The sequence below is a fragment of the Acanthisitta chloris genome, unplaced genomic scaffold, assembly GCF_000695815.1.
Source record: "Acanthisitta chloris isolate BGI_N310 unplaced genomic scaffold, ASM69581v1 scaffold6595, whole genome shotgun sequence".
NCBI lineage: Eukaryota > Metazoa > Chordata > Aves > Passeriformes > Acanthisittidae > Acanthisitta > Acanthisitta chloris.
In genome coordinates this window covers 22,779-34,897 of record NW_008671987.1, presented here as the reverse complement: position 1 = coordinate 34,897, position 12,119 = coordinate 22,779, and the positions used below count along the sequence as shown (strand labels likewise).

Below are 12,119 nucleotides of genomic sequence, written 5' to 3'. Positions count from 1 at the left end.
GGATGTATTATTTGCTTGCCTGTTTCTTTTCACCCTTTCCATGGACTGGCAGCAGTTAACCTGCAGAGCAGCATGCTTTCTCTCTGTGGAAGTTAGCTTGGAGGATTTGTTCTTCTGCAGACTGTTCTGAGATGAGCTCTGTAGTATCATGGAGGAGGGTAGAGTGGTGATGGTGGAAGTTGAAGATTCCACCATGGTTCACAAGCATATCCCAGCACCTGCCAGAGTTTCCTGGCTGTGCACTGCTCCTCGTGCCACATTCATGCTGGAGGCATGGGTGTGAGCAGTCCTGATTTGTAAGCTCCTGAGATAAGGGGCCTGCACATCTTTTCTTTGGAGTGTAGTAATTTTGGTGCCCTGTATTGGCTGGGAGGAGTGGGGTGGGTGGGCAATTCCTTTATCCAAAGGAAAGCTCTTTGGTGGCTGGTTTGTTCTCTGGGTTTATTGCATTGCTGGCTTGTTTATGCTGTTTGCTGGTTTGGGTAGTTAAGGTATAGCTACCTACTGGTTGTTTTTCTTAGAATAAGCTGACAACAAAGAACTTTATTAAGAATATGTATTATTTGAGAGGGAAAGCAAGAACAGTGTAGTTGTACCCTCTTACATCTGAGGCTGAAGCAGGAACCAGGGAACAAGAGAACAGGGAGCAGTTTTGGTTAGAATGGTACTATCTTGTTTTCCTTTGTCCTTTCATATCTTATGGAGAGGGAAGATGAGCAGGGACTTCACAAGCCCTTTGTGGTTGGGTAGTCTCAGGCAGAGGGATTGTGTTGCCAGAGGTGCTTCAGCTGGAAACTGTGAGGGTTGGGCCTGGTGCAGCGACCAGTCCATGCCTGTTTGAGACCTTGTGCAAAGCTGTGGCTTACACCTTGTTGCTGGGACATGTTTATGGCTCCTGTGGAGAGGCAATCCCTCTCTTCCAGACCTGCCAATGCCTCAAACTTGCCCACAGCTTTCTGCTGTTCTTGCTCACAGGTTTCTCCTTGAATGCACATCTGTGTTCTGAGCCTCCTATATTATGCCATTGCTTACCCATTTTCTTTTTTCCCTCTGCAGCAATGTTTTTATGCTCAGTCTCTTGAGACAGGCTGCCTTTTCCTTCAGATCTTGAAGAGCAAGCAGAGGTTGGAGGAAGCCATTCTGATCCTTTTTGTATTTTTTTTCTGTTTGTTTTTTTTCCCCTCTAATAGAAGACATTTACTGTCTCCAAGTTATTTCTCCAAAGCAGGGCTGGCATTTGCAACTCTTATTTCCTCTTTGGCATCCCTCTCTCTTTCCTCATCTGTGAGGTGCAGTATCTGAGTCTGCAGGTACACAGCCAGGAAGACAACAATAAGCACATTGTGTTAGATTTGCACTTGTTAATTTTAAATGCAACAAGTGAATTAAAACGAAGCATTGGATAGGCTGTGATTCCTAACAGAGCATCAGCTTGCCAGCCTGGTTTTTGTAATTGCTTTCAGGCTAGACAAGCCACGGAGAACATCAGCATTTTGATCCTCCAGTGAAAACAAAAGATGGCATTTCACACCGCTGGAGAGGAGGTTCCTTCAGTCCCTCCAGAGGCTGTGTTTTGTGATGTTGATGACAGACTTATGCATGAGCAAACCAAGGAGCCTGGACAGTCACCAGGGTGAGCCAACACAGTTTGCTTTGTCAGTGCTCAAAAATCACTGAGCAGGATTCCTGACCTGCTGGTAAAAGGCCGAGATGAGTGTTGTTCTCCTAGAGGACTGCAGGCCATTTCTGCCTGCAGGGCATATCTGCTGAAGGGAAATAAACTCCAACGCTGCAGCATTTGTGGTCAAAGGGCTCCTTGGTTCCTCTGGACAGGCTTTGGAAGAAAGGCTGCCCGGTCTGAGATGTGCCCGAAGAGATTTGCAGAGGTGAAACTGACTTCTGATGCCTTTAAATGCAGAGACTCCCAATGGATAAACATTCAGAGGGTAAACATTCGCTAATGAACAGTTGTAAAACTTCTGTCACTGTCGGCCTCAGTACGGCAGTGCTGTGCAAAAATCTGTCTCTTGACTTGTTTAGTTGGCTTGGTATCCATCCTGGGAGACAAATGAGGTGATGGGAGGAAAGAGAGAACATAGAGAAAGCTTCTTCAGTTATCCTCTTGGAAGGGTATCACCTCCCTTAAGGTGAATGTGTTGGAAACCCACTGCATATTCCTTTCACTTGACACCTGAGTTTTTCTTGAAACTGTGATGGTGTGATGGGATGTACTGATGGGGACAAACCCCTTCAGTTCCTCACCTTTGCTTCTGCTGAGTGAGTTTCTGTAGGCTTCACACTCAGGTTCTCCAAATTACGTCTTTGTGCTGGAGAGTAGTGACCATGAAGAAGGTCAGGCTGTTCTTTGCAGGACACAGCTAGGTCTCTGGGTAGCACCTATAGTCTTGTTGCCTAGACCTGCATTAGGTCTTAGCCCCGTGAAAACTTGCACCACGCATCTTGGTCCTTGTTTCTGCAGGCAAGGCCTCCATGCTGTTACCCAGCATGTGCAGGCAGGGGAGATGATGTGCCTTCTGCCCTCATCCACAGCTTCATCCCTTCCCTGCAAGACAAGGTAGGATGCTGATGTCCACTGGGGCTGGGTGCTTACTCTCTCTGCTTCCTGCACAAGGCTGGCAGATGTTTCTTGCTTGCTGGAGCTGTGTGGCTCTGGCTACTGGGCTTGGGAGCAGCTGCTGCTGCCAGGCGGAAGCACTCGGCGAGGCTTTCCTAGACAGCTTTGAACGGGAGCCAGGAGCCCTCTCACTACAGGAGAAAATCCACGAGGTCAGGAAATACAGCAGCGGCAGCTCTGGCTCCACACTGGGGCTGTTGGCTTGGCACATGGATCCCAGCCCTCCTCTTTCCAGACAGTGCTCCTGAATGGCTCTCCTCCTTGCCATCTCCCTCAGCTGTTGCTTGACAACCCCATGTGGCTTTTGGGGAGTGCAGTAGTTGAGTACTGCAGACGCGATAAATTTGGGTAGGCAGGGGAAACACTAGACAGTGACCTGGGTCAGGCTTTCATGTCTTGAAGCCCTTGCAGAAGATGGAAGAAGCACTGCTTCTGCCCTGTGTGGGACTAGGAGACTGTGCTTTTGTGTCTCGCTCAGTTATTTTGTGGTCAGCTCTCTGTTAGCTGCTGAGAAACAGAAACTGGAAATCCTTGCATCAGGAGAAGCTTTCACAACCACTGACAAGCTGTAAACTTCCATCCAGTGTATGCCCAGCGTGAAAACTTGGGGTGTCTGTTACCATCTCTCTGACAGGAGCCCCACTCTCTCCTCCCTGCTTCTGTTTTTCAGGAAGCCAGAAACGTTGTCTTGGGATGGCTGTTTCTTGAACCAGCCCCTGTGGTGGTGGTCATGCGGTTCATGTGGTGCTGAGGGAACAGCCACCCATGTGTTGAAACCATGCGTGCGTTGATGAGCAGCCTTGCTCTTCCCATGTTCAGGAGCAAAAAGCAGGAAGGGGAGCTATGAGGTGGTGTTGCTAAGGTCAACTTAAGGATAAGACCAACTGCCCAACTCTGTAGCAGTTTGGCCATATGGAAATCCTCACTTTCCCCAGGGCAGACTTCTCCTGTGGCATTTGCACATGCTGTGATGTGCAGTTGCGTCTGCGTATTGCTTGTGAAGAGCTTGCATTGTGAATCCTTTGGGTAAGGAAGTGAGCTGGTCTGAACAGTGATTTTAGCACACATTAATTCAGGCAGCTCCCATGCCCAGAGCTGTCTATCATTCCCCACGCTCTCACTCTGCATTAGGACATGTTTTGCAGCAATGGTATGAAACAGTTGGGTAGGCTGGACTTGCCATTGCAGAGTTCCTGTGTGTAAATTGTCCATGTGTTGGCCATGAGTGGTGAGGAGCAATAGCTTCTTTGCCCCCCACATTTCCCTTGCCCCTTGGGGGGGGCAGGAAGACACAGGTCTGCATTTCTTTGGAGGAGTCAGATCTCGAAGCTCTGGGCTAAGATGGTGATGTGCAGGGCTTGCTGGTGTGTGACTGCCTCTCTGCTGTGCAGTGGAGCTCAGCTGTGGTCCAGAGCAGGGGAGGACCCTTAAGCTGATGTGGGTGACCACCTTAGCTTCCACCTCCTGCTGCAGTGTGGACCAGAAGGCTGGTGTAACTTTGTGGGCTGGTGGTTTTCTGAAGGAATAGGCAATGCCTTCCACTAGGGTGGTCTTGAGGGAGGACTCCCTCCTTGGGAACTCATGTCTTCTCTCCATATTGAGTCAAGGCTTTTCTCACTGCCGTAACAAGTCCGGTAGACCTGGATAGTTGTGCAGTTCTCCTTCAGCATCATGGTGGTGACTGCTTCAGCAGCAGCATCAGATGCAGAGTGAGCTCCATCATAGCCATTTACAGGCTTTTATTTACAGCCACCATGTGTTCTGCTGGGGGTTGCAGATCTCCCTGCTCTGTATGAAAGACAGGAGATTGTTCAGAGTGTCTTCAGGCCCTCAAGACACCTCTGTGTTCTGTTTTGAAGCTGTTTGCTGCGGGAGTGATCCCCTCCTGGACAGCAGTGTTGGTACAGATGGTCAGTCAGCATTTGCTCCTCAGTCCCCATTTCATCCTGTCACCGTCCCTCGTGCTGTCTCTTCCCATCTGAGAGATAAGAAGTCTGGGGTGGGGATCTCTCTTGTCCCCAAGAAGGTCATATATGTGAGGGTGTGCATTAATGGGGCAGAGTAATATGTGCATGGTCAATTAGTGTGATCTCTCCTGTAGCCTTGGTTTCAATCTGTATCTCTTCCTTGGCTGCCAGACCAGAGGCACATTGGTCTTTCCTGGAAGCAGTGGCACTTTCAGGTAGGCACCTAGGGTATGTCAGTATTTGCACCTCATTTCCCCCACCATCACCACTTTCCCACCATCTTTAACTGCTTCTCCAGCAGTGAAGAGCAGCATAGCAATCAGAGGTCCTGCTTGGCATCTTGTTTGTTATCAGGTTGCTCTTCTGCACCCCCTCCCTTGCCCTCCTTCAGGATCCTGGGTGCTGAGAAGGGCCTGAGCTTTGCCTTCCTGCTGCTGAGGCACAGCTCAGAAAATGGCTTGGGCAAGAGACAACTCTGTCTGACTGCTCCCAGCTCAACTGGGTGATGGAACTGTCGGAGTGGTTTAGGGTTGCCATGAGATGGGGATTGAAGGCAGAGGGTTCTGGCCTCCTTCCCTTTAGAACTTTGCTGTGTTAGCAAATGCATGAGATGCAGTCTGGGTCTAGAGTGGTCTTTGCCAGCACAGTTTGTAGCAGCTTCCAGAGTTTCAGGAGTAGGGCTGGCAAGCCTGAGGAGGAGGGTGGAGTCTTTTAACTATCTGGGGCAGGAGGGAGCTCTGTCGGTTTAATCCCCATGCAGTGATGTTGCAGCATTGGAAGGTGTCAGACGTGAGGAACTTTGAGCTTGTCTTCCTGCTACCTGCTGTGGTTCAGGTAGCTTCCCCCGATCTTGCAGATGGTAGCTGAGGATGAGTATCTCACCCTGGGGTGACTCTCAGGGCAGGGGCTGCCGCCCAATGATGGTGGATTTCTATTTAAACTTTTGGGATTTTGTAATCTTCCTGAGTTCGAGTTCCTCTTTCTTGGTGGACTTGGAGCAGAAATTTAAGGGAGGAAGGGCAGGGCATGAACTTTCTCCTGTTGAAGGGCTGTGGCAAGTACATGGTACAGCAGAAGTGTAGTTCACTCATCGTAGCCCTGATCACTCTCAGTTAGGACTATCAGTGATAGCATCTCCTTCTCCCCTGTTGGGCATGCACAGTGGGAGGCACCGTTAGCTGGAGGACGGGCAGAGGGTGTGGATGCGCCACCATCTCAGACCTGTTGTGTGGTTTAACACAGCCTTGAGGGTGAAAACATGGAAGCAACAGCATATTTGGGTGGAGCTGGACCTTTTTCCCCACTCCTGGGGACATTGACATCCAAACCTTACTGCTCAAGGCTTTCAGATCTGTCTGTCTAATGGTTTTGGATCGTCAGCTTGAGATAAGGAAAACTAGGGACAGCGCTGAGCACTTCTTTAAAACCAGACCTCTACACAGCCTGTACCTCTGTGTTCTCATGGGTAACACTCCCTTACCTCTCGAGGTTTGCTCAGGGAATCTGTGAAGTTTGCATCCACACTGTCAGGCTGAAGGATTGCAACATAGCACAGGATAAACATAGCTTTGTACTCCGTCTGATGGATTATTTATTATTGTAAAATAATCTTTCTTAACGTGTCCATGTTTCTCCTTGCAGGAGGTGGTGCTCCTGGAAGTCCTGAGCTGGGGTCAGCTGGAAGATGACCGAATACAAGCTGGTGGTGGTGGGAGCAGGTGGTGTTGGGAAGAGTGCTTTGACGATACAGCTCATTCAGAACCATTTCGTTGATGAGTATGACCCCACAATAGAGGTGAGTGGCTCTGGGCATGGGATCTGTCTATCTGTGTGTTTTCCTCTTGCTCTTCTCCACCTTGTTGTCATCCCAGAACATGTTCAGCCTGATCTCAAGTCTGAACTTGAGCAAGGATGTTCCTCTGCTTTGCAGAGCTATTCTGAGTTGTACGTGCGTGTTTGGAGGTCGCAATGACTGACTTGTGCTTCCTGTAGAAGGACAGTGGTGTGTGCTGAAGAGAGATGACAAGAGAGGCAGCAAAAGCAGGCAGAGCTGGCCAGGGACTGAGAGGAGGCACAAAAGTCCTCCTTTCTGATGAGATGACAGCATAAGGAGGGGGTTAAAGGTTTGGAATTGGAGAGCCATTTTGTGCCTGTGCTTCCATTTCTCCTCTTGTGAAACTGGAGTAAATATATTGACCTTTTGTGCAGGATGTTTTGAGATGTACTGATGAAACGGGTATTATCAGAGCTTGGTTGTATTATGTGTATCCTGCAGTTTGAGTGAGACGTGCCAAGCAGCTGAACTGCTGTGGTTCCCAGACTGCTTCATCACAAGGAGTTAAAGATTGATGTTTGGGTCTTGTAGTCAGTGTGGATGACAGCACTGACCTGTCTAGCTCAGCACCCTGCCTGGAGAAGCAGACAGGGACCCTGATGTCCTCTAGGCTGTATGGTGGGGGAGGAAGGGTACAGGCTTCAATTATCCATTATGCTTCTTTTTTTTTTTTACTTTTTAAAAACACATTCCATTCTCCGTCTGCTTTCACTGTAGGTAGCGACGTGCTATTTAGCCTCTGCGTGACTTACACCTTTGTTGGGAGAGATGTGGGCAGCAGCTGCTGCTCTGCACAAGGAGTAAGTCCACCCTGGGAAGGCAAATTGCAGCTCTGTCATGCCTCTTGGACAATAACCTCCCTGTCTGCAGTCCTAAAGGATTCTCTACCAGATGTGTATAAATGCAGCTGTGGTTGCTGCAGTTATTATTATCATAATAGCTAAAGGTCCCAGCTGGGATCAGAAATCTATTCTGGTAGGTGTTGTATGTGTAGTCCCCACCCTGAAGAGCTTACAAGTTAAATAAACAAGACAAGGCTTGGTGGAAAGGCAGAAATAGTCTTAAAATCCTACAGACGGGAAGGAGAGAAAGCACTTAAAAGCACGTGCTATTACATCATTTGGCCAAGGTCACCTAGAAAGTCCATGGCAGAGACTGGAATTTAATTTAAGGGCTCCTGAGTCTCCTTGCTTATGGATGCAGTTTGCCTTCTTCCCCAGTTCCTCTCCCATCACATGCTCATCCCCAGTAGCATCATACATACTTCTCTTATAAACCCAATCCAGGTTGTGAGAGCTGTGGATGGAGAGCAGCCTCCCTGGGGAGACATCTGCATGGATGAGTCCTCTCTTAGACCTTAGGATGGGCAGAGGCAGGTCTCACCCAGCGATGTGTTGGGTTTTGGCATCCTGTGTTTTTTATCTCAGCTGCTTGCCCCCTGTATGGAATTTTCTCCATATAAACAGGCAACAGGGAATGTAAACCTTGCATGGCATTTCCCAGCACACCCTCCTCACCCTGCCCACTCCTGCAGTGCCTGAGGAGATGCCTGCTCTCTCCTGCCCTGTTCCCTCCAGCCTCATTCTGTTCTTCTCTTCCAAAAGCAGACACAAGCTGCTCTTCAGCCCTTCTGTCCCTAGTACTCTTCCGCCCGCAGGTCCCACCAACCCTGATGCCTTTGCAGCTGCCTTGATTGTACCCTGATTTCCCCCTGCTCCAGCCATCTTCTCACTCATTTCAGGATGATTCCTTGTAATTATGCTTCATTTTATGGGGATTTAGGATTCACAGAGAATTACCTGCCAGACATCCAAATGTGACCAACAAACCACCCTCCTGTGACTAAGCTGCTTTGGATCATGCCCAGGAGCTGACTATGACTGTTCAGCTGGCTAACAAGCAGCACAGCAGTGCTGAAATGAGCAGGATAAAAGGGAGAAAAAAAAGAGTATGCGTGCATGGAGCAGAGGCAGTGCCCATCACCTAAATGAACTGAGCACAGGCTGTGCTGCAAAGTGGGGTGCGAGTGGATCGGGGTGTCCTGAGAAGATGCTTGCCAGGGCAGGAGGGGTGGAAGATGTAGGTCTGTTCCATGTGGGTCAGAGACCCTGACTGGGTCTCTGCTCCCCTTCTGCCCTAGTCATACACTAGTTCAAACGTTTGGCTTTGCAACTCAACACCATCCAGTCCAATACAGCCTGCTCTTGGGCTGCCAAGGACCCTTGAGACCTTTATTTTGGAAGTAGGAGGGCCAAGACACCAAGGAAATGTATGCCACTGGCATTGTCCCATGGTGAATAAACAAGGATGGAGTAAAGAGTTTCACTGTTCTGAGAAATTCTTTGATTTGTCTTCCAGCGTTTAGCAGCCAGCTAGTAACAGGCTTCCCAAACCTCTGGTCGTATCCAGACTGTAGTGTTTAACAAATGGACCTCTTGTCCTGGTCTCCCAGCAATCCTGGGATGCTCCCAGCATCTGCCTGACATCCTGAATTTGAACCCCAGACACATGTTGTTTCTGCTGCCTGGCACTTCACAGCTGAGTCTGGCTGCTTTCCCCTGTGCAAGAAGGTGGGGTGGGACATGAGGGGCTGCAGAGGAGCACTGAGGCTGCAGGTAAGTGGATATGTGGGCTGGTGGCAGCTCCTCCTTCAGTGGCAGCTAGGTCACCTGGCAGTGTGGCAGGGTTGGCAGGGCTGCCATCCTGAACATCTGGGATGAGTACGGATGAAGCTGTACACAAAACACTGATGGGGAGAGCTTGTCCCCTTCCATTGCAAGACTGTTAATGCCTTTGCCTTGTTAGCAAGGTGGCTGGGTTATGGGCAGCCTGTTGATGGCCTGAGCCGAGGTGTGGGTATGCTGGTGAGACCCCCTGTAACAGGGGGACTTGGCCATTAGTTGTGAACACGTGTGCTGAGAGGCTGGTCCTCGGTAAGCAAGCCAAGGTGCAGGGGTGGTAGGATGCTCTGCTGGGCAGAGCAGGCACTAGGGTCCTCTTGAACGAAGGAGGCTCCAGATGCATTATTGATTAGAAGTGGGAGCACATTCCTGCAGGGCAACCTGCCAGTTGCCTTCAAAGTGGTTGGCTGGAATCCAGCCCATCACACCATGCTTATTCTCGATGGGTCAGCAAGTCCACTTTTTGGGAAGGCACAGCTGAGAAGGTCGTGGCAGAGCAGATCTCATCTCTGATTTCGCAGTCCTTTCTGCAAGGTGAGGAAAGACCTTAATTAGCCCCAGTAAATGATGTTGTTTTAGTAATGAACCAAAGGATGGAGGCCGTGTTGGCCCTGTTCCCTTTCTGTGCTGCTGCTGGTCCTGTTGGTGACCTTTGCTGTGTCGGCTGATTGTCTGCAGACCTGCAAAGCTCATCTGATAACATTGTTGTGGTCGTTGGAAGAGCAGCAGACATTTGAATTAATTTTAAACTGCAGCCGTAGCCTCTGCGAGTGGCTGCAAAGCTCTGTTGTGGTCATACTGCTGACTTGCACCTTTTTCATACCTTGTGTTTTGGCCTCCTTCTCTTGCTGAGTGTTGAGGATACTGCTCTGTACACAGGGAATGGCAGTTGGAGGGGAATGAGGCTGTCCTCTATGCTGATGCTGCCCCAGCAGCTTCCCTGCTGCTGAGCCCAAGGATGGGGAGAGGTGTGGTAGGGAGGAGCAGTGCTTTGAGGAGCCTGCCTTGAAAATGAAACCTTTTGAGGGATGCCCTGGGTGATTTCCAGGCCTTCTTACATCTGCGATAAGTTGTGATTGCTTCTGCTGCAGGGAAAAGCCACAACTTCAAAGGACCTGCCTGGATAGTTCTTACCTCTCCTGGAGCCCTCTGGGCATACACTGGTTGTGGGAAACACCCTCCTCACAGCATGATTATGTTTTATTTTGTTCTCATGTTTAAAGAAGAGGTTTACCATCAAACCTTACTGGTGGCATATTGCCTCTGGTGCCTGATTGGAGATCCATTGGAGGCGTTGTATTTCCAAGTCATCTTAAACACCTTCAGCCCCCAGATCACAGGTGGTGGCTGGAAGCCCTGACTGGCTGGAGCCTCCTTTCTTGTGTGTCCCCTTCCAGCACCCAGGCAGGACAGCAGCAGAAGGGATTAGAGGTGGGACTAAATAATGCTCGGGAAATAGTTGTCGAGGGCTATGGAGTGTGGTAGAGAAAAAGCTGCTCCTGGTCTGCCAGAGGCAGGGCAGGGAATGGGGAAAGCCAGCCAGGAGCTGCCTTCTCTGTGGCTCTGACAGACAAGGGGAAACCTGCTCAGCTGCTCCCTTTTTCCTTTGCATTTTTTGTATTATTTTTCCTTTCCCTGCCATTTTTAAAACAGATTGAGTCATCTATTTAATGGAAGCTAAACCCAGGCAGAGCGTGACCTGGCATCTTCCCAGGGATGCACTCGCTGCATCCCTTTGTTTAGCCAGACCCGAGCCCTCTCTTAATGCATCCTCCTTCCATTCCCTCTCCTGGCCTGCAGGATTCCTACAGAAAGCAAGTAGTCATCGATGGAGAGACCTGCTTGTTAGATATCTTGGACACTGCAGGGCAAGAGGAGTACAGTGCCATGAGAGACCAGTACATGAGAACGGGGGAAGGATTCCTCTGTGTCTTCGCCATCAACAACACCAAGTCCTTTGAAGATATTCACCAGTACAGGTCAGTATCCTGGGAAGGGCCCCTTCCCTCCTGCCCTGTGCAAAGGGAAGGCCTTGCTGCTGCACCCTCCTGCCCACCCTTTGAGATCAGGCCTTGTGGTGGAAGCACTGGCTGCCAGCAAAGACAATTAGCTCAAGTGGCCATTCCCCAGGGAAGAGACGGAGCAGACGGCTAATGTCAGTGACTCCAATAAAACCCATCCAAAGGGATTGCTCGTGGCCTTTGGAGACTTGGTAATGTAATGTTTAAGTGTTTATGGTGACTAAAGAGATAGCTGATCCTCTATGACCCCCTTCCTTCCCTCCCTAATTAGTGGAATTGCTTTGTTAGCGCAATCGATCTCAGCAACTTCTGCTGGGCCCCAGAGCTGGGAGAGAAGGCAGGGAAGGGCAGGGAGGGCTGCTTGCCCTGCTGTCTGCCACTGCCATGAGGCTGTGGTCTGCCAACTACACACACGTGGGGAGAGGCACTCCTGCCCCACTGGAGCTTGGTTTCCGCCAGGGCAGAGACGGAGCAGGAGGGGAGTCAGAGCCCCAGTGAGGCGATTTGCCCAAGACAGTGTCTGGGGAGGCAGTGACAAAGTAGGGGACCCCATCCCAGCATGGTCCTGCTTTGGCAGCACCCTGAGTAACTCATCTGCTGACATCCCCTCTGCTGAGCTGGAGAGCCAAGAGATGTTATAAACAGAGCAGGAATCTTCCCTGTTTACCCCAGCACTAGCTTAGGGAGGGATGGCTCTGCTTTTGCCGTTTTCTGAGGCTTGGCTGTGATGAGAGGCACTTGTAAAGGATGCAAGAGATGGCTCTGCTTGTCCCTGCTCTGTCCACTGCCCACCAAGGGCATAAATCAGGGTACCAATAATCCTGTAGCTCCGAGCACAGGCACAGCCTCTCCTTGCTCTGTAGTCAGAGGTGCTGCTCTGAGCTCTCGAGGTGTCAGTCTCAGCTAGCAGGTGTGTTCAGTGTAATAGCTGCACAGGGGGACTAATCTGGCTCGTTTTAACTGAACCAGAGGACAAAGCAT

General features: G+C 50.1%; 1 protein-coding gene across 1 annotated transcript in view; it reads left to right on the top strand.

Moving 5' to 3' along the window:
• The window catches only part of HRAS (Harvey rat sarcoma viral oncogene homolog), a 19,221-nt gene that overhangs the window by 2,510 nt on the left and 4,592 nt on the right, over positions 1–12,119 (top strand). Inside the window, exons 2-3 of the mRNA XM_009074319.1 lie at positions 6,244–6,397; positions 10,918–11,096. Of these exons, the coding sequence (XP_009072567.1) occupies positions 6,287–6,397; positions 10,918–11,096 (290 nt within the window). The 5' untranslated portion in view covers positions 6,244–6,286. The remainder of the gene's footprint in view (positions 1–6,243; positions 6,398–10,917; positions 11,097–12,119) is intronic.